The 21,716-nt window shown below is 39.1% G+C and overlaps 2 protein-coding genes and 2 non-coding genes across 8 annotated transcripts; all 4 read right to left on the reverse strand.

Moving 5' to 3' along the window:
* Window positions 1-905: 905 nt before the first annotated feature.
* On the reverse strand, window positions 906-5,281 carry LOC103696488 (60S ribosomal protein L13-1-like). 3 transcript variants are annotated; one of them, XM_008778143.4, is made up of 5 exons: window positions 5,171-5,281; window positions 3,695-3,813; window positions 3,399-3,532; window positions 1,494-1,652; window positions 906-1,399 (listed from the first exon to the last, which is right to left on the reverse strand). In XM_008778143.4, the coding sequence occupies exons 2-5, from the start codon at window positions 3,801-3,803 to the stop codon at window positions 1,178-1,180; spliced, it is 624 nt and encodes a 207-aa protein (XP_008776365.1). In that variant the 5' UTR covers window positions 3,804-3,813; window positions 5,171-5,281; the 3' UTR covers window positions 906-1,177. The 3 variants fall into 3 exon arrangements, with proteins under 3 accessions (XP_008776365.1, XP_008776366.1, XP_017695943.1); XM_008778144.4 differs by having other exon boundaries at window positions 5,167-5,245; XM_017840454.3 differs by lacking the exon at window positions 5,171-5,281 and having other exon boundaries at window positions 3,695-3,815.
* A 2,380-nt stretch (window positions 5,282-7,661) lies between these two features.
* Window positions 7,662-19,701, reverse strand: LOC120103712 (40S ribosomal protein S3-3). Of its 3 annotated transcripts, none has more exons than XM_039118596.1 (6): window positions 19,494-19,701; window positions 19,173-19,320; window positions 18,868-19,039; window positions 16,174-16,243; window positions 15,916-16,047; window positions 7,670-8,094 (listed from the first exon to the last, which is right to left on the reverse strand). In XM_039118596.1, the coding sequence occupies exons 1-6, from the start codon at window positions 19,521-19,523 to the stop codon at window positions 7,954-7,956; spliced, it is 693 nt and encodes a 230-aa protein (XP_038974524.1). In that variant the 5' UTR covers window positions 19,524-19,701; the 3' UTR covers window positions 7,670-7,953. The 3 variants fall into 3 exon arrangements, with proteins under 3 accessions (XP_038974526.1, XP_038974524.1, XP_038974525.1); XM_039118597.1 differs by having other exon boundaries at window positions 16,189-16,243; window positions 19,494-19,700; XM_039118598.1 differs by lacking the exon at window positions 15,916-16,047 and having other exon boundaries at window positions 7,662-8,094; window positions 16,189-16,243.
* Window positions 16,538-16,681, reverse strand: LOC113461216. Its single transcript, XR_003383343.1, has one exon. It is a non-coding gene; the product is annotated as a small nucleolar RNA snoR143 (small nucleolar RNA).
* LOC113461217 lies at window positions 17,332-17,502 on the reverse strand. The gene has a single exon (XR_003383344.1). It is a non-coding gene; the product is annotated as a small nucleolar RNA snoR143 (small nucleolar RNA).
* Window positions 19,702-21,716: the final 2,015 nt, after the last annotated feature.

Genomic DNA, 21,716 nt, shown 5'->3' on the forward strand with positions numbered 1-21,716 from the left:
TCACGATTAAATTGTTAGGCATGTGTTTAGTCCTACATTAGTTATTCGTCGAAAAATTTTTAAGTATTAATTAGGATTAAAAAATTTAAAAAATATTTTTTGATTAGCCATTTTAAATGAAATTCTAAGTTGTAACAGATGGTATCAAAGTGAACTCGACACTATAGTACGGTTAATGAAGACTAACCATAATGCTTGTAATTAGATTTGAATAAATTTAAATTCTTAATTTGATGAGAACGTCGGAACTTGAATAAAAGAAGTATATGAAGATCTGTGCATGCATATATTTAATTCTACATTAATTACTCATCGAAAAAATTTTAAATATTTATGCAGAACTAAGAAACTCTAAAAACCACGTGCGAGCCAAGAGCAACATTTTATACAAACTCACTCAAAAGGACTATGGAAAACCATCTCAACCAACCTTATCCTAAATCCACCAAGTCCTTTTTTTTTAGGGCAGATTTCTTTCCACCCTCCCACTCTTGTTACCACGCGCAGTGGACGTGCAAATGTCGATACTCCCCCACATTGAATGATGGGACTTGCCTAATTTTCTCTAGGAAAAAATAATAGTCCACAATGAGTCCACACAATCACCTAAGCTGCACAATAACTACCAAGTACCGAAGCCCGTGCATAGGCGGAGGGATACACTCTCAACGGGATAAACTCATTGAGACGAGACGATAGTAAGTAATAAAGTGGGAGAGGCCAACGGAACAATAGACTGAGTAGCAAGCATATGTAGCCAGCCACTCTGAAAGCACCAGGAGGGAAAAGTTACCAAGAGAACTTTGTGACTTATTTGTTGATTCTATTAAGCGTATCCGTATTCGTAATGTATGAAATACCCATTTTAGTTTTTTAAAAAAAAAAACTCACAAGTACAGAAGATGGAGCATTAACCAAGTCTGCTCTCTGATTAATACCACAACCCTTTAAAAACGGTTGGAGAGAATTCAATAGCAAGATAGATGCAGAAATTAAAGCTAACCAAGCATAGCATAGCAATAAAATAGAAGGCAGCCCGAGCAAGAAAGTCTAAATGCCTCGGAGTTTCACTGTTTCAGAATTTATGGAAAAACGGGTGAGCCAAGATCAGATTCAAAACTACCAGTACAAAATATTGAAATGAATGAGCCCAACACCAGCCAAGGCATGAACCCAATCATTTCTTCTCTTCCTTCTCTGCTTCTGCGGCCTTCTTCAATCTGGCACCAACTTGGCGCTGGTTCATCCGCTCAACACGAAGCTTTGCATACGCCCTGAATGATTTCATCTGATCTGTGACCTTCACAAGCTCGACCGTGGGCTTCTCGTGGACGATGGGCATGTAGGGGCCTTGGACCTGAGTGGCAGTCGCCAGTTCCTCCGGAGCAGAATCACCAGCCTGAGAAAACAATGACCATACACATTAGCGAGCTTTTTTGAAAAATGACAGCTTATCGTAGCACAAAGATAAGATAGAGCTGGAGTTCGCTTGCCTTAAATTTGCGTGCACGCCTTGGGAAGATGACAAGCTTGGCTTTGTATGTCTTCAGCCTCTGGACATTAGCTTGAAGACCCTCAAGGGAACGGTTCTTTCGACGGTGATCTACGGCTATGCCAATAGTTGGGGCAAGCTTCTTTCGAATGCCTGCTGCCTGCAATTACAGAGAATACAACCATTGAAGCAAACTACAAAACTCGTAACATTCATCTTTTTATGATAATATTTCTTAGGGAAAGAACAGAATTTTTTTTTAGAGATGGTATAAAAATGTTTGGAGGTAATACTATCGGCAAGTCATAATGTACAATAGAAACCAGCCTCTTCGTTTAGGTGAAACTGACCATAATACCCCAATTAAAAGGGAAAAAAAAGAAAGATAAGAAATAAAGGAAAAAAGCTTTCATAACTCCAAACATGGGGTGAAATATGCCGCAACCAATACTAAATGACAGGCTTACTAAATATGCTATGGGCTTTCTAGATGCGAAATTCCACTTTTAAGTCCAACCAATTGCTGTTTGTGAATTCTTTATGAATCTTCCAGCCTAGCATATCAAACATGTTCCATTAGTTAGATCAACAGTCAAATTCTGCATCTAAAATTTCCCTGATCAAGCAGGTCATAATTTATCCATTTCAGCCCAAGTCTTGGAAATCCTACAATCAATACCAACACTACCAATTTAACATCAAAGTAACAGATCAAAAAGTGAATACAAATTTGCTCTTAGTTTATAGATTTTTCTAGGTTATGGATCATGAATGCAACCATTCATATCTTTTGTATTCATTTACCTTAAAAGTTGTATCATTTGTTATCCAATTGTAGTAATGCATCAACAAATTGATAGATTGCAATTGAAATAAAAGATGGTCAGCAATCCCATAACAGCACCCTTGTACAGACCACGAGCTCTGCCTCATTATCAACCTATAACCCTTTCCATAAAAGCAAATGATACAGGAACATGGAAACCCGTCATAAACCTCTTGAATTTGTTAAAATGCTACTGAAGAATATGTTGACTTGATACTGAGAAACAAAAGGCATTAATGCATGAATTGGTGTAGTCATACCACTGGATCTTACATAGATGTCTATTAAAACAGTTAGGAAGACCATTGTACCATACCATATTCCATTTTGCAAAAGATGCAGCACACCTTTATCATCTCTCAAGTATGGAAGCATCTCCCCTATCACTTGCATAAGAGGGATGTCATCATATACTACTGCTTTGATTATACAGATTTTCCTCAATATGCAACATATGCCTCCAAAAAAGCTCCTCAAACACCTTCATCTCGCAACTTGTCACTTTCGACAGAGTACGAATATTCTTAATATGAAAGAACCTGTAACAATCAATTCCTAAGCTCTCAACTTAACTGTGACACCACCTTCAAAATATTATAATACAGTGCTCCAAAAGTACTTTTGAGGGCTACAACATGAGGAACATGTAAACAATCAAAGAACTAAAAAAAATTATCGTACAAAACTTATTGCCGAAGAGTACAACTATGCTTTCAATCAGTTAACGAAGTTTACACTGCATACCATTTTCCAGTTTTTAGCTCTCCTGCATTGGTGGAATATTTTCGGCCACTTCCAAATGATACCTTCATGACAGAGAACTTCTTTGCCATCATGTTTTAGTTTATCTCTCTCCATTTCGATGCAAGCACATAAATTGTACTAAAAATGTGCATATAGTAGAAAATGTTGAATGATTATTGACTTATACAGCTCATAACGAGCACCAGAACACCAAAGTTTGAGCAACCATTTTCAGAAATTGGAACCCCACTATGTTCCAATTAGCAATTCGAATAGCCAGCAATAAGATCTACAAAAGTATGTTGTAAATCAATTAGCAAGAAACCAAAGCGTTACCTTGAGCTCCTCAAGAGTAAAACCCCGGCCAGCTCTAGATTTCATATTGTATTTGAGTGTTTGACATTGAACAACAGGTCGCAGGGGTCCAGAAGTTGGCCGTGGGAAAATTTTCACAGCCTTCTTCTGTCGAGCTGTGAAAAAATGATAGTGAAGATTGATTAGTGAGAAGAAAAAAAGGACAGAGGACAATTTGAACTTGTTAAGAAACACAGTGAAAGGATATAACTCAAGCCCTCCCCCCCCCAACACACACACACACACACAGACACACACACACAGAGAGATCTGCCTACCAATGCGTCTTCTGGTTTTGCGAGCTGGTTGGTTAAACCAGGTCTTGACATAGTTCTGCCAGTGCTTCTTGAAGTGCCCATTTGGCACAACATTGTTATGCTTAACCATGGCTCAACAACTGAACAATCAAAAAAAAAATGCAGCATCAGAACACATCTTCTGCAGGCATGCTTCTCAGAATTATGTTCAGCTCAAACACAACAAACATGACAAGGACATCGAATATTCTGAAGCATCAGCCAACAAGTAAAACTAATAATTTAAACAGTACGAATATTCAATTGGATTGTACTTTTGTTTAAGTTGAATATGATTTTGAGTTGAAAATGACTATGAAAGCATATGCAACAAACTTCAGTAAGTAGGTTTTGTCAAAGCAATCAGATAAGCACCATGGAATATTTTTGTGCCATAAAACACAATGTCCTAGGTGCATCAAACAAAGTACCCAAAAATGTTTTGACAATATGCCTCGCAAAACTGATCCCAAGCACCAATGACCTTCAATTTTCATAAGTTTCTATAAATATCACTGCATATATACATACATACATACACACACACACACACACATATATATATATATATATATCGAGCTCGCACTACACTACATCTAAATATTCATGATGCAATATATTGTTCATTCCAAAGCACCTCACTACAAACCCGAAAAGATCCGACCACACTAGAGTTGTATCAACTCGATCTTCCCCAGGACATCTTTCTCCAAACGTACAACAAAAGAAATAGGCAGCCTCCATCATTTTTTTTTCCTATTAAGGCGGAAACCTTCTCATAAATAAAGTACTAGCAAATCAAAAAGATGATTCGTTTTATTTAAAGTCCTTAATTAGGCGAATCCTTTTTCTCTATCTAATTGTTGGATGGTTTGATTTTACGCTAACACATTTAAACTATAAGGAGAACAAAACAAAACACTCACCACGACAACCAGGTCTGGAGATTCAAAAACTTAATCAGGTGGAAGCAGAAAACATCTAATGTCTCGAAGCAATAGGCATCACCAACACAAGACAAGATAGAAGATAAATCTCGTAAACGACATCAATAGCCCCAGCTTCAAAACACAAAACGCAGGAAAAGCACTAAAAGGAACTACCTTTTTCTAATTCCAAGGCCAGCAGAAGATCGTTGGAAGAGGGTTAAAAGGTAAGGCTCGGGCTCTCAATATAAATCAAAAAGTAAATTAACACTTCAATTTCCAAATATTTTTTTCCGAAATTGAGCCCAGAAAACGGCACTTACATAGAGTATTCAAAACTTATAGCATTTAACAGGATTGCAATCCCATTAACTTAAACAAAATAATGGGAATAGAAATCCGGGATTCTGATCTCTTCAAATAATCCAAGAATAGTCCAAGTCTAAGGCATAGCGTGAGATTATCGGGATCTAAAAATTCCCAGGCTAATATCGATCGCAAAAGAGAGAGAGAGAGTGCAGATCTCACCCACCGGAATTCGCCTCGAGCTCCGCTGCGGTGGGTCGCAGGAATGGAGACACCCTCGGGGCTAAAGAAACACTCCGAGGAAGATAAAAGGGGCGGGGGAGCGGCGCAGAACCCTAATTTCGGACGGCCCGGATTAGTCCTAGTTACAGCGTGCGGAGATGCGGCTTCCCATGTGCAGGGGAGCCGCACGTGGAATGATGGGTTTCTTAATGGCCGTCTGATCCGCCGTCCACATTCTTAGGCCAGATGATCGTTCGGCCTCCGTACGGCCGTTGATGGGTTGGGGTCTGGCTGGTTTAGCTTAGTTTTGAGTTTTTTTTGTTTTTACGAATATTCTCCTAAAAATTTTGTAAAAAAATCGTTTCAAAATTAATATTGACTTGTATAATGAAGCACTTATTTTACTATTCTATTTTTTTTTATTTTTACATATGTACGGATAATAAAACCACTCCCATTTTTTTTTTCTAATAGGATAATAAAACCACCTTTAAATATTTATTTTTCGTCTTGGGTTTTATAATAACAACAACAATTTCAGTTTACCTTTATTGCATTAAAGTGTAGATGATATTATTTATATAAAATAGCTAATAAAAACCTACTAATGGCCTCACTTAGTGTTTTTTTTTACTGAATAAGGTTGGAACATAAATTATGGTATTAAAATTTTTATACTTCCAAAGAATGCTAATTACAGTATTTAGTAAAAGTTGTGAGGAATTAAATTCTCGTACCTTCAATTTGAGTGGCATAGGCTGGGACCGGTAGGACCAAGGTGCGCATGAGATAAAGCAAAAGGATTAACCTAGTTGGGTTGTAGAAGCATTTGGCTATAGTCACCTAAAGTAAGAGATAATTTGCGGTGCTTGATGCTACTGCGATAAGTGCAACTGGACCGACAAATTTTCTATGAACCAGATAGGAGGTTTCTGATAATGCAAATAAATAAATAAATGAACAATATGCTCTTTCCTTTCTTTTTGTGATTTTACAAGCTAGAAAATGAATAAAATAACTACAAAGAAAACTCATCTAAAATAACTAAAATGAAGGAAGCTAACTAAGCCAAGATAACTAGCCAAATGCATCATTGATTGAAACCCTCAACTTGAACGGTCATTGCGATCTTCACTCGATCTTCTAGCATATTCACCGACATTGCAGCCTTTCGGAGTCTCATCAAAAGAAAAGGGATCCTTTGAGTTATTTAAAAATTGTTACAAAATTGCACCATAGCAAGACAGAGTGGCACCATCAAAGAGACACTAAAAATAGCATCAAAGTTCAATTTAGTTTACTGTGATCAAAAAGAGGAGAGTACAAGAGTTTTAAAGACTTTACATTGATAGAAATTCGCAGGATCATTTAGAACTCGGCTAGGACTTGACTAACTTGTAAAAAAATAAATAAATCAAAAGCCCTAATGGCGGTTCTAGATGCTAAAATCTAACATTGATTTATTTACCGTTAGATATGATCACATGATATGCTAACCAACATCCAATGCCTCCAAATTTGACTTGGATTCAAACAAACTACCCGACCACATGTTTTTACTATTCAAAATATATTATGAACTGACAGTAAGGTTATTATAGTCCATTTCTATCCTTCAGACTATACCACTACAAGTCCGGTATTTTGGCCATAACTTTTTCATTTGAAGTCATCAAAATCTACAGATAAGATCTTTTTTTTATTAAAAGTATAATATGTATTTTATATAACTTTCTTAGGAAAAAGATGTCCAACCAAACATAAGCCACTTTAAATGTGCTATTTCTTCGTGACCAACCAAACATGACAAAACACATCATATTCCTAAAAATTATTTTTTCAAAACAAATCCTTCATGTTCTCTCCATATTTGGCCTGCCTTTATCCAATATAGCCCTACAAGATATTACAAAATCCAAATCTATGGCAGGTAGGTCTGTCTTCTTACTTGTTCTCAAACAAGTCCCATGAAAAATTAACAGTCCAAGATCTTCCATAATTTGCAACCTAGTCTACCACACCCTGCCTTCCTATACATGACAGGCTTGTAATATCACAGAGCCTCACCAACCTACGAGAACAATACACTACGCAAACAATATACTACACACCAAGCTCCTTTAGGAGAATACGAATTAAGTTAAAGCTTACATTACAGAAAAAGAAAACCCATAGACTGCTTTAGCAAATACTTAAGCATGAAATTTACCAAGCGGCTGTGAGATAAGCTCAGAAATTTTGATAGAATGATATTTTGATTTCAATTTTCTGGTCTGCAGAATTTTTGCCGAGCTTTTGTACTCACATGCTACTTCAGATATCAAAACAATAGGTTCGAAAAGAGAAGGGGATAAAAAAGGACTGCTTCGGTTGCAACATACTAAATAGATTTAATATTCATATAATTGCTTTAGTTGAATAATCAGATATATGATATTATGATATATACTAAAGGTAAGGTATCAATTTAGGTGCACTTGATACTCACATAAACAAAACCAAATTAAAAAGTCATGTAACCATTAAAATCCTCGACTTCTCACTAAGGCCAACCATCCAGATTCATAACAAGATTAAGGAACAAAGAATAAGTCTGCAAAACCGGAAAAGAAAAGTGCAAAATAAAACATTTATCAATCATCAAAATTGCATCACCAATAAGCCTAATAGAACAATACTAAAAAAAATCTGCTTCGTCAGCTTCACAGCATGGACTTTCCTCAAGTTCATCACCCTCTGCAGAAGTGATGAATCTCAAAACTCCAGTACTAAAAAAAATAAAATTTCCTAGACCATTAGAGGCTGAGTTAACTCCTCTTCCTCCTTGGGGGTGTGAATTGTAACAAGATCTGGCAACGGAGTAGCAGGACCCTGCTTCCCCTTGGGATCCCAATCCAACATAATCTTCACCTTGATGCCAAGGACTCCCTGCACAAGTTCAGTAACAGGAGTCAAATTGATTGCCATGTACTTCAAGCGTGGCAGCTGACTTCAGTATTATGCAACTAAGAAATTGTAGCAAGGACATGCAAAGGCAAAGCCTAAGTTGTTATGCACCCAAGACATTTACCTCTGTCTGAAGCTACAATAATAGATATTAGCATAAGCATCAAGTGGCAACCAACTCAATCTTATCAATTTACAGCACTAAAAAAAATCAGGAAGGCAGAAAAAACTTACTACTAGAACACAACTGTCAGAGAGATTCATAAAAGCAAGGCAGCAAAAGTTAAACAGGTTTTGGACACTATGTAAATCTATTAACAGGTTTTTTTCCCCCAGTTTAGTTGTTATGGTCAGTTGGTAAAGCTAACATCCCGTTAAACTCTTGATGCAGGAGCATTACCCTCATTCATTTGGGTGTGACACATTGGATGCACATTGGATCTAGGTGTGTGAGGGAAAAATCAAGTCCAAGTTGTGGTGTGTTTGAGTCCATATAATAAGTGATTTAATTCACAATCGGTTAGTGTCTCCAATGCCTAATTAGATTGAGTCCAAGGCATTGATTGGGTCAAGTGGAAGAAATTCAGAGTTCAGATCTAGTTGAAATCCGTGACAGGTTGAACACCATATAGTATTTTAAACATTTCGGAAGCTACAGAAGTCTGATTAAGTTGATTCAAATTTTGTTGGAAAGTAGACATCCGTAGCTTTCTAATGACTATAAGAACATGAAATTTGGAGATCGGATGAAATTTAAGGAGTCTCCCGAACTTCATGCTGATGTTGGTACCCGAGAAGGAGTTCCACCTAGATAAATATTCATGGCATGCGGCTGAATTCCTTTTGATGGGTTTCAATCCACACCTATAGATATGGATCTTAGGTGTTTAGGCTTAGGTGTCAAGGTATTTGATTGGTCAATTAGAAAATTTGAATTTTAAAAAAGTCCTCATGTGATTAGGAGTCCAATTTAAAATTCTGTGTAGTCCTTATCCTTTGCCAACCTTTCTTTCTATATAAAGGAGGGTATGATGAATGAAATTAGCTTTGGATTTCGAAATTGTTATTTGTTTGCGTGAAGAGAGGCTACTCCTCTTGCTGGTGCGACGCCAAAGGGGCTGAGGGAAGGTGGGACGCCTCCCCTTCACTCCATTTGAAATTGGGTTGGTTTTGGATGAGATTTTCCTAACTAACTCAACCTTATCCTTATCCATTCTCTTTCTCCTCACGCCTCCACCCTTTGTGTGCGCCATCCTTGCTTGCCACCTCATCCACCAGCAATTTCCTCACGCCCATTACCCTCTCACATCCTCCCCTTGGGTCGAAGGCAATTCAAACTCTAATTAAACCCATTTCAGCCTACATGCAAATGAACCAACCAATTTCAGCTGCCCACTAAACTTGGTGCCTAGTTTTGGTCCATTGGGTGACCCTCCTTGAACCCAATCTCGCCATCCAGCAACCCATCTTCTTCCTCCTTCCTTCCACCACAAAGAACCCTAGCCTCCATTGCCATTGCTTAGAGAAAAAAAAAATTCAGCCATCATCAAAGAAGAAAAATTCTGCAGCCCACCCCGTTCGGCGTCAATTGGTATCAGAGCGAATCCTTGTCGCCATGAGTACCAGAAGTGGTCGCCCCTACAACAATGAACGACAACATGCTGAGATGATGGCCGAGCTCATCCAGCAAGTGGCGGCCTTGAATTAGAAGGTAGAAGTTGTTTGGGATCATCTCTTCCCCGAGCCAAACAATCTTGAAGACGAACATGCTGTCCCCGCGCAACCTGAAAATTCAGAAGTGCCATTTGGAGGAGACCCCGACGTTGAAGCATTCTCCCCCGGGGGTCTATCACCCCAAAGGCCACCTAGGGGTCAGCGGATGCCCCCTCCAAACGTTCCTCGTATGGGGAATAATTTCAGGAACCCCTATGTTCATCAAAATCAGCGGGAGCGCAATGATCTCGACGATGTCATGAAGCGGGTTCGTGTAGAAGTTGCTGATTACAGCGGAAGCATGGACCCAACCCACTTCCAGAATTGGCTGATGTCTCTCGAAGACTACTTCGAATGGTTCAGCATGCCCAATGAAACCAAGGTGCGATTCGTGAAGATGAAGCTCAAGGGCCAAGCACGCATATGGTGGCATAGCGTTGAAGAGAAGCTTCATCGACTCCGACAGCCCCCTATCAATGATTGGAAGAACATGAAACTTCGTTTGAAGGAAAAGTTTCTTCCCCTTGATTATGAGGAGACACTCTTCGAAGAACTTCTGAAACTTCGTCAAGGAAGCTCTTCCGTAGAGGAGTATACGGCCCGATTCCATGAGTTGATGATCCGCAGCAACCTCACGGAGACGGATCAACAATTCCTAACTCGGTACCGATCCGGGCTGAGGGATGATATCAAGAGGGAGCTAATGACGACGCGCATCTTCAGCCTAGAGGAGGCATACCAACTCGCCATTCGAGTTGAATCGCAGCTACGACAAAGACGCCCTGCGCAAGCCCCGGTTGCACGACGATTTTCTGAGCGCAGCACCAACCGAGGAGTTCCATTTCCTCGAGGTAACGCCCCTGCTTTCAGATCTGAAACCTCTGTAAATAGAAGCACATATCAGGAAAGGGGTGCTCCAAGGGCTAATGAAAAGGGTAAAGGTCCTATGCCACAATCCACGCCGCAAGAGAAGAATCCTGTTGAATGCTACAAGTGCGGCGGGCGAGGCCATTTCGCCATTGTTTGTCCTACCCGAGACCAACGATTTGCGTTGGTATGTGAGGAAGATGAGATCATAGGACCCTCTGAAGTCACTCCTCCCTCTCAGCCCGCTGATGAAGAGGGAAATGAAGGGAACGAAGAACATGATGAAGAAGCCCCTGCGGTGGAGCTAGAAGCTTCAGATCTACCCGTGTGCGTCGTGCGACGGGTTCTTACGGGTTGCAAGCAAGAGGAGAACGTGGAGGAAGATTGGAGGCGCACCAATATCTTCCACACTCGCGTCGAGCATGCCAACAAGTCTCTAAACCTCATCATTGACAATGGAAGCTGCATGAACATCATTTCCGAAGAAGTGCTGAAAAAATTGAATCTGAAACCGGTACCGCATCCAAAGCCGTATCGGGTAAGTTGGATCGAAGACTCCTCCATCCCTGTTAAACAAAGATGCTTGATCAGTTTTTCACTTGGTAAGGACTTCCGAGATGAAGTATGGTGCGATGTTCTGCCCATGAAAGCGTGCCATCTTCTTCTAGGAAGACCTTGGTTGTATGATCGTAGTGTCAAGTATGACGGTCGATCCAATTGTTATTCTCTATATTGTGCCAACAAAAGAGTTGTGTTAAAGCCCCTTCGGATCACTGATTTTACCTCTGAAAATCTGATAATCCAACGGATTTTAACCATGAGAAAGTTTGAAGCTTGTAGCCGAGAGATTGGAGTCATGTATGCACTAGTGTCTAGGAAAGTTGGGGCTGAAATTTCAGAAATTGTTCCTCCTGATTTCAAGTCTATATTGGATGATTTTTCTGATGTAACCCCTGAGGACCTTTCCAAGGAGCTTCCACCGATGAGGGACATCCAACATGCCATAGATTTGGTGCCCGGTTCAAGCTTACCGAATCTTCCCGCATACCGGCTGAATCTGAGAGAACATGAGGAGCTTCACCGCCAAGTCCAAGAACTTTTGGACAAGGGATTCATCCGAGAGAGCCTCAGTCCATGTGCCGTCCCGGCTCTACTTACTCCCAAGAAGGATGGTTCATGGAGGATGTGCGTGGACAGCAGAGCAATCAACAAGATTACAGTGAAGTACCGTTTCCCGATCCCGCGGCTTGACATGCTGGATTTGTTGCATGGAGCCACCATCTTCTCCAAGTTGGACCTTCGAAGTGGCTACCATCAGATCAAAATCAGACTTGGGGATGAGTGGAAGACGACATTTAAGACCAAGGATGGCCTCTATGAATGGATGGTTATGCCGTTTGGTCTCTCCAATGCGCCAAGTACTTTCATGCGGGTTATGAATCAAGTGTTGAAACCGTACATTGGGCGCTTTGTGGTTGTTTATTTTGATGACATTTTGATTTTCAGTCGTAGCCGTGTGGAGCATCAGCAACATCTTCACCAAGTGCTTCTTACACTTCGATCAGAAAAACTTTATATTAACCTGAAGAAGTGCTTCTTTGCTGAATCACAAGTACCATTTCTTGGTTTCATAATTTCAGATCAAGGTGTTGCAGCGGACCCGGAGAAAGTTCATGCCATTCGGGAATGGCCGACGCCAAGTAACATTCATGAGGTGAGGAGCTTCCATGGCTTGGCTTCCTTCTACCGCCGGTTCATAAAAAATTTCCGCAGCATAATAGCACCAATCACCAATTGTATGAAGGCTGAAAATTTCCGTTGGACGCCAGCCGCCACTAGAGCTTTTGAAGACATCAAGGAGCGTCTAACCCAAGCCCCAATTCTTCGACTTCCAGACTTTGATCAGCTCTTCGAGGTCGCTTGTGATGCTTCTCACGTCGGGATTGGTGGAGTTCTGAGCCAAGAAGGTCATCCCATTGCTTTCTACAGCGAAAAGCTCAACGACCCCAAGCGAAGGTATTCCACTTATGATATTGAGTTTTATGCTATGGTTCAAACTCTTAAACATTGGAAGCATTATCTCCTACATCGAGAATTTATCATGTACACCGATCACGACTCTCTAAAGTACATCAATTCACAAAAGAAGCTAAGCGCGCGACATGCAAGATAGGTGAATGTACTGCAGCAATTTACTTTTGTATTGAAGCATAGACCGGGTGTAGAAAATCGAGTCGCTGATGCCCTTAGCCGGAAGACACATGTTCTCATCCTCTTGAATGCAGAAGTAACGGGCTTCAATGATCTGAAAATTCTATATTCTACTGATGCATATTTTCAGCCTATCTACGCCGAAATTTCAGCAGGGAGTCACCGGCAGCATTCTGATTTTTCGATCCATGACGACTTTCTCTTCCGTGGCACACGCCTATGTATTCCAGAAACCTCTCTTCGCGACCGCATCATCCGGGAGGTTCATGAGGGAGGTCTTGCTGGTCACTTCGAGCGTGACAAGACCGTCGTTACGATGGAGGACAGGTTCTATTGGCCGACCCTGTGCAAGGATGTCCACCGAATCATCAAACATTGCCGAACTTGTCAACTAGCCAAGGGAACAAAATCCAATGTCGGCCTCTACTCTCCACTACCATTGTCGAGCTCACCATGGGAGGATCTCAGCATGGACTTCGTGCTTGGGTTGCCCAAGACGGCACGAGGACATGATTCTATTTTTGTCATTGTTGACAGGTTTTCAAAGATGTCGCACTTTGTGCCCTGTGCGAAGACTTATGATGTATCACGAGTTGCTGATTTGTTCTTAAAAGAAGTGGTTCGTCTACATGGGCTCCCGAAGACTATTGTATCTGATCGTGATGTCAAGTTCGTTAGCTATTTTTGGAAGACACTTTGGGCGAAGCTTGGCACCCGTCTTTCCTTCTCCAGCGCCTATCACCCCCAAACCGATGGGCAGACCGAGGTGGTCAACCGCAGTCTTGGGAACCTTCTTCGATGCTTAATCCGGGATCATGTGAAGTCATGGGATCTAATTTTACCCCATGCTGAGTTTGCCTACAACAGCAGTGTCAACCGTACCACAGGATTGTCACCTTTCGAGATTGTTCTCGGATTGAAGCTGCGGCGGCCTATTGATCTTGTACCACTTCCCATCAACACAAGGACCAGCGAAGGTGGTGAAGACTTCGCCAGGCACATACAAGACATCCATGCTGAAGTTCGACGTCGTTGGGTCACCAACACCGAGATTTACAAGCAACAAGCAGACCTGAAGCGACGTCCCCTGGAATTCAAAGAAGGAGACCTTGTGATGATGCGGTTGAGTGCTGAACGCTTCCCTCGCAGAAATTTTCAGAAGCTTCATCCTCGTCGCGCCGGTCCCTTCAAGATACTGAAACGAATGGGACCTAATGCATATGTGCTTGATTTGCCTGAAGACTTGCAGGTTAGCCCAATTTTCAATGTTGAAGACCTGCAGCTTTACGAAGGACACTATGCTGAAGATGAAGACCCTCCAGCCATACCACCATCACTACCACGTCGATCAGCCCCTAAAGACACCATTGAAGACATTTTGGATGATCAAATTGTGTCCACACGTCGAGGGGGATATCAGAAATTTCTGGTTAAATGGAAAGGCAGATCAATTTCAGATTGTTCTTGGTTAAAGACGGAGGAAGTCCAACGGTTGAACCCGGATCTCTACGAGCTCTATCAGTCACAGAACTCGACAGAGTCGAGTCTTTTTCCAGCCGGGGAGAATTGATGCAGGAGCATTACCCTCATTCATTTGGGCGTGACACATTGGATGCACATTGGATCTAGGTGTGTGAGGGAAAAATCAAGTCCAAGTTGTGGTGTGTTTGAGTCCATGTAATAAGTGATTTAATTCACAATCGGTTAGTGTCTCCAATGCCTAATTAGATTGAGTCCAAGGCATTGATTGGGTCAGGTGGAAGAAATTCAGAGTTCAGATCCAGTTGAAATCCGTGACAGATTGAACACCATATAGTATTTTGAAGATTTCGGGAGCTACAGAAGTCTGATTAAGTTGATTCAAATTTTGTTGGAAAGTAGGCATCCGTAGCTTTCCAATGACTATTTAGAACATGAAATTTGGAGATCGGATGAAATTTGAGGAGTCTCCCGAACTTCATGCTGATGTTGATACCCGAGAAGGAGTTCCACCTAGATAAATATTCATGGCATGCGGCTGAATTCCTTTTGATGGGTTTCAATCCACACCCATAGATATGGATCTTAGGTGTTTAGGCTTAGGTGTCAAGGTATTTGATTGGTCAGTTAGAAAATTTGAATTTTAAAAGAGTCCTCATGTGATTAGGAGTCCAATTTAAAATTCTGTGTAGTCCTTATCCTTTGCCAACCTTTCTTTCTATATAAAGGAGGGTATGATGAATGAAATTAGCTTTGGATTTCGAAATTGTTATTTGTTTGCGTGAAGAGAGGCTACTCCTCTTGCTGGTGCGACGCCAAAGGGGCTGAGGGAAGGTGGGACGCCTCCCCTTCACTCCATTTGAAATTGGGTTGGTTTTGGATGAGATTTTCCTAACTAACTCAACCTTATCCTTATCCTTATCCATTCTCTTTCTCCTCACGCCTCCACCCTTTGTGTGCGCCATCCTTGCTTGCCACCTCATCCACCAGCAATTTCCTCATGCCCATTACCCTCTCACGTCCTCCCCTTGGGTCCAAGGCAATTCAAACTCTAATTAAACCCATTCAGCCTACATGCAAATGAACCAACCAATTTCAGCTGCCCACTAAACTTGGTGCCTAATTTTGGTCCATTGGCTGACCCTCCTTGAACCCAATCTCGCCATCCAGCAACCCATCTTCTTCCTCCTCCCTTCCACCACAAAGAACGTAGCCTCCATTGCCATTGCTTAGAGAAAAAAAAAAAATTCAGCCATCATCAAAGAAGAAAAATTCTGCAGCCCACCCCGTTCGGCGTCAACTCTTAACAATCAACCTCCCAGAATCAGACCAAAAATTGAATATCAATTAAATAATTTTAACCAATCTTCGCATTCAGGATCTCAGGACCTTCTAGATTTTCTTGGATGCATTTTCCTCAGAAAACCATACAAGTTCCTCAGTATGCTCCCATAATTAAAAAAATCTGGGCTTCCCCGAATTTCGTCGTCAGAACATAAGTTGGATATATGCTTAATAACATGGGCGGCTGACCTGTCTAAGAAGGACATGTCTCACAGCTGAATCAATGTATTCATTAACTGGTTGACCGGAGGAGATCATGTAACCATCCTTGAACTTCATTGACTTGGCACGTTGTGCCCTGAGCTTTCCACTCACTATGACCTGGAAACAAGTCACTTGCTCAGCAGTGAGACAATCAATACCATACTCAAACAAAAGATATTAGCATGATAGCTTTTCTGATAAGAAAATATCATCAAAATGCACAAAATTGTAGCATTTTCTTGCCATCCAAAGACACACCTCGCAACCTTTAGCACCACTTTCCATGACAAAGCGGAGGACTCCATAGCAGGCCCTGCAACATCAATAAGAATCTGAGACTTAAAGATGTATGACAAGAATTCTTATAGTATAACACCACAGATGCATTCATTCCTTTTTTTTGGCAACCATGCATTCACTCTTTCATAATGCAAATATTTATACAAGGCCTTCAACTTAAGCTTGTGATAGAGAGAGAACAAAAACATGCCTCCAGAAAGTGAATCAAAACGAGCATACCAATAAAATTACTGCTGCACATAGAAGGAATTATATTCCCGTTGTTTGCTTTCTAGGAAAAAAACAACACTTGTAAAGTAATAGGGAGGAATATGCGATAGAATTAGTAGATAACTGGCATCAAAGATCAGTCATCTGTGGATCCATCCCCACGGTTGTCTGGCCGCTGCCGCCTGAACGGCTTTGCATCTATGCACTGTTGTTAAAGGCACCACTATTTAAATCTGTGCAGCCTTATAATCCAACAAATGCAGTAAGCAAACACATTTGTGAAAGCAAGAGAATGCATGTGATGAGTTAATGAATGCTGATTTGTGTGAGATCAAATTGCCAACAAGCACAGTCAAAAAGAATGAAAAGAAGCTTGTAATGATATCTCCCTTAATGTTGATGCCAATAGGAGTACAGCAACCAAAGTTGAATTGACAATGTATCAAAGAATCATCTAAGGACTGCAGCATTATGGAGTGTTCATAAGAATTGCATGCCTAGACTTTATAATTCGCAAAACCTTGTAGATAATGCCATTAGCAAGAGCTAAATGAAACCATGCACTTGTCTATTGAAAGATATGATCATCTTCTTTCAGATATCGCTAGTCGACAAGGTTCTATTGCAATCTAGGAAATTATAGATACTTTGTTGCACCCAACAAACTGCAGAAGAAATTTGCATGAAGCCCTTGTCTCTGGTAGCACATCTAATAAGAATAGAATTACCCAAAAGAAAAGAAAAAAGAAAGAAAGAAAGAAACTTCTGTTGCATTTGTCTTATATTAACTTAAAAAATTAAAACATAATACGTTCTTTGCTATATATTGTAGTCGATTTAAGTCCACATACTCTTGCACAAAATGTGCCCCACTTTAATGACAGGGATAATAGATGTGACATAGAATCAGGGGACAAATGGTTTTCAGATTTCAGACCACTCACCTGTAGATTTATCTCTACAGTTGTCTGGTTGCTGCTGTAAAACAGCTTTTCCTGCATGCACCATATCTCGAAATCTCACTAGAAAGACGAGTAAGACCTCATATATTGACAGGTGCATGCTTACTGATTATGCACATTAGTAACAGACCAAAAAAAAACTAAAAGCCTATTTGGATAGTCCAACGGGATAGTCCAAGCTAAAATGCCGTGGGAAGAAAAAAAAATCCTCCATGGGTCTTTTTTTTTCCTACCTGCAGCCCAACAAGCCTACAAGCCGAGATTTAGGTAGGCCCCTAAAAGATGTGAGTTGAACAGGCTAATAGGCCTGATTCCTGTAGGCTTTTAGCCTAGTCTTGCAAGAATATCCAAACAGGCCTTAAGTGTGTATGCATATCCACACATATACAAGTGCACAATTACTAAGGATGCTGTCGTTCCTATGCATGAAGCATGCATGCCTCCCATTTACATACCACACAAAACTATGTTGTACTCTCGTGTGTGATGCATACTTCTTTATACGAATACAATTACAGGGAACATATGGACATATGAGATGGTATGAGTAGATAAAAATTTCAATCAGTCTTCTGTGGAACCATCCCTGCAGTTGTCTGGCCACTGCTGATTGAATGTCTTTTAGTCTATACAATGTTTCTCAAATCCCACAACCGGAAGTCGTGTGGCCTCAATCATCCAACAAATTCATCCACCAAATAGGGAAAGATCACATTTACATAAACATATGCATGCAGGGAGTAAAATCCCTTGCCGAGAAGTCACAAAATTACATGAGAGATCACAGGAACATGCATAACAATATACTTTGCATAAAGAACTTTTTAAAAAAATGGTCTTTCTAAGAGATAGAATGAAAGCATACAGTCTGTATCTGTTAAAACATATTCTTACATTACAACTATCATAAAGCATTACAACTGTCATTTCCAATTTGAACAGAAATGGCTAAATTTTTGTCCTTTAATACTTCAAAATGCCACATCAATTAACTTTTATACTCATCAGGTCACATGATTCTGAGTTTTCCTTGGTAACAAGCTCATGTATCTACCCACCTAAATTCTGAAGGGATGCTTGGATGCCTGCGGGTTTTTCTAAACCAGCTAATCATCAAACATGATTTGTAAAACAGGTTTTATGAAAAACAGGGGGAAACCGGTTTTTCCTAAAACTCACTTTTCAGATTTTATGACTTGTCTGCTTTTGACAAACAGATTTTACAGAAAGCAACCAAACAACCAGTCTTTTAAAACCTATTCATTTTGAATTTTTTGTAAACCTGTTTTACTAAAACTTGCCAACCAAACAGCCCCTGGAAGATCTTAAGAATGCTATAAAATATAAAGAACAATTAACCACCGTACTTGGTCTATTGACATATGGGGCAATGGAAAAGGCATGAATTCAAGATGTTAGAATGCATATAAACAGTGGCCACTAGAGGATGCGCTAAGTAAATTACCTTCGAACAGCAAGGCCACCGAGAAGCTTATACCGGAGGGACTCAGCCTGAGCAATGGCACAGAGCCCTCTGTTGTTAACCTTCTCGGCATAAAGTTCCACGCTATTCTCCGGAAAGTTGAACCTTTTCTGGACCACCGAGGTCAGCTCCCTTATCCTCCTCCCCTTCTCACCTTAAGCAAACAAAGACCAAACCAAACCAAAGACATCTCAGGCAACCCCAAACTAATCCACTTCAAAACCCTAAATTCTCAGTCCTTTTACAGTTTATCTAAAAGGAAAGGCGGGAGAGAAGGAGAATCCTACCGAGAACGTTCTGGGTCCTGGTGGCCCGGATGATGATCTCGGTGCGCATCGGCGTGACCCGGACCTCGACGCCGGAGTAGCCGTCCTCCGCGAGCTCCCTCGTTAGAACCTCGTTCAGCTCCGCGTAGAACACTCCATCCGCCACGAACTACAATAGCGCGAAAAATCGAAAAAAAAACACCAAATAAAGGAATAAGAAGGGTGAAAACGAGAGAAATTTTAGGCCTAGACTAGAGAAAATTTTTGGGGAAAGGAAAAAAAGGATCGAAGAAGGTGATCTGGAGCAACAGAGGGTGAGGGTGACGGTCAAGGAGGGCCTGCCTTCCTCTTCTTGCTCATCTGAGTCGCCATGGTTGGAGATCAGAGCGAGCTCCTCTCTTTGAGAGGAGTCAATGAGCTCGGGCAAGAGAGAACCCTAGAATCGTTCGAGGAGGCGGCGGAGGGCGAGCGGCCGGGAGGAAAGACCGAGAGAGAGGGATTTATTGCGGTGGAGACGGCCCGGAGAGCGAACGAGTTAGGGTCGAGAAATTGAGGCCCTGTTTGCAGGAGTTTTTTTTTTGAGGGCCTCCAAAAAATACTTTTAGATAAAAAATAATATTTGGTAAAAATTTCGAAAAGCTGTTCCAGCTTTTGCGGAAAGCTGAAAACAGCTTTTGGAGGGAAGCTCCAATTTGCAGCTTTTCGAAAATGCTGTTTTCAGCTTTGTCGGAAAGCTGTATTTTTGACAAAAATGCCCATATTAAAATATAATAATTACATAGTTTGTTCCTTTATAAACCTAAAAATCTGCTGGAGCCAAGAACCCTAGCCGTCAGACTCCCTTCCGCAAGAAAAATTGTTAGAGAGATAAATGGTCATTCGGAGGATGAAAAATTAATTTAAACTAATAATTAAAATATTTTATACCTTTATTATTGTATTATACTATAAATATTATTATATTACATTACATCACACTACAATAATATGTTATTTTAAATAATTTAATATTATGTTATATTATGAAAAATTAATTTATACTAATAATTATAATATTTTATACCTTTATTATTGTATTATACTATAAATATAATATTATAATACGTTATATCATAATACATTAATATGTTATGTTAAATAATTTAATATTATGTTATATTATGAAAAATTAATTTATACTAATAATTATAATATTTTATACCTTTATTATTGTATTATACTATAAATATTATTTATATTACATTACATAATAATACGTTAATATGTTATGTTAAATAATTTAATATTATGTTATATTATGAAAAATTAATTTATACTAATAATTATAATATTTATACCTTTATTATTGTATTATACTATAAATATAATATTATAATATGTTATATCATAATACATTAATATGTTATGTTAAATAATTGAATATTATATTATATTATGAAAAATTAATTTATACTAATAATTATAATATTTTATACCTTTATTATTGTATTATACTATAAATATTATAGTATATTACATTACATCATAATACATTAATATGTTATTTTAAATAATTTAATATTATGTTATATTATGAAAAATTAATTTATACAAATAATTATAATATTTTATACCTTTATTATTGTATTATATATAAATATAATATCATAATACATTAATATGTTATTTTAAATAATTTAATATTATGTTATATTATGGGAAATTAATTTATACTAATAATTATAATATTTTATACCTTTATTATTGTATTATACTATAAATATTATATTATATTACATTACATCATAATATATTAATATGTTATTTTAAATAATTTAATATTATGTTATATTGTAGAAAATTAATTTATACTAATAATTATAATATTTTATACCTTTATTATTATATTATACTATAAATATAATATATATTACATTATATCATAATACATTAATATGTTATGTTAAATAATTTAATATTATGTTATATTATCAAAAATTAATTTACTCTAATAATTATATTACTATTATGTTATATTATAATAATATTATTTTATATTACAATAATATTATACTATATCGTATATTTATGTATTAATATATGTTATGTTTTATTATATTCTGTTGTATAATACTATGCAATGTCCTTTATGGTAATTTTGTCATACAAAAGTACTTTCTCAGTTTGTTTATCAAACATATGTTAAAGTACCACAGCACTTTACAAATGTAGTTACCAAACAGCAAACAGCTTTTTATAATAGCTCTACTTCTAACAGCTCTACTTCCAACAGCTTTACTGCCCACAGCTCCCCCAAACAGAGCCTGAGATGAGAGGCGAGGGTCGTCCGTTCTCTAGGCTGCAAACCAGTCGGGTCGAATCAGGATAGGTACTACTCAAATCCGGTCCGATTTCGTCTAGAAATAATCAAAATCCACAAACCTAATTTCCCTACTCTACTGGGATTTTTTTTCCTTTTCTTTGTAGAGGGGAAGGGAAGAAGTTGAGGAATCTAGAAGAATAACTTAATTTGCATCCCTATTATCTTCTCATTCTTGCCTCCTCCCCCATCTGTGCACCCCATTT

The sequence above is a fragment of the Phoenix dactylifera genome, unplaced genomic scaffold (genome assembly GCF_009389715.1).
Source record: "Phoenix dactylifera cultivar Barhee BC4 unplaced genomic scaffold, palm_55x_up_171113_PBpolish2nd_filt_p 000382F, whole genome shotgun sequence".
NCBI classification, from domain to species: domain Eukaryota; kingdom Viridiplantae; phylum Streptophyta; class Magnoliopsida; order Arecales; family Arecaceae; genus Phoenix; species Phoenix dactylifera.

Coding starts and splice junctions, on each gene's coding strand:
- LOC103696488 (XM_008778143.4), bottom strand. CDS start 3,803: ATGGTTAAGCATAACAATGTTGTGCCAAATGGGCACTTCAAGAAGCAC. Junction 3,533..3,694: donor CAAAACCAGAAGACGCATTG/GTAGGCAGATCT, acceptor ATTTTTTCACAG/CTCGACAGAAGAAGGCTGTG. Junction 1,400..1,493: donor GGCGTGCACGCAAATTTAAG/GCAAGCGAACTC, acceptor TTGTTTTCTCAG/GCTGGTGATTCTGCTCCGGA.
- LOC120103712 (XM_039118596.1), bottom strand. CDS start 19,523: ATGGCGACTCAGATGAGCAAGAAGAGGAAG. Junction 16,048..16,173: donor GCGAGGTGTGTCTTTGGATG/GCAAGAAAATGC, acceptor ACTTGTTTCCAG/GTCATAGTGAGTGGAAAGCT. Junction 8,095..15,915: donor GACATGTCCTTCTTAGACAG/GTCAGCCGCCCA, acceptor GAACTTGTGCAG/GGAGTCCTTGGCATCAAGGT.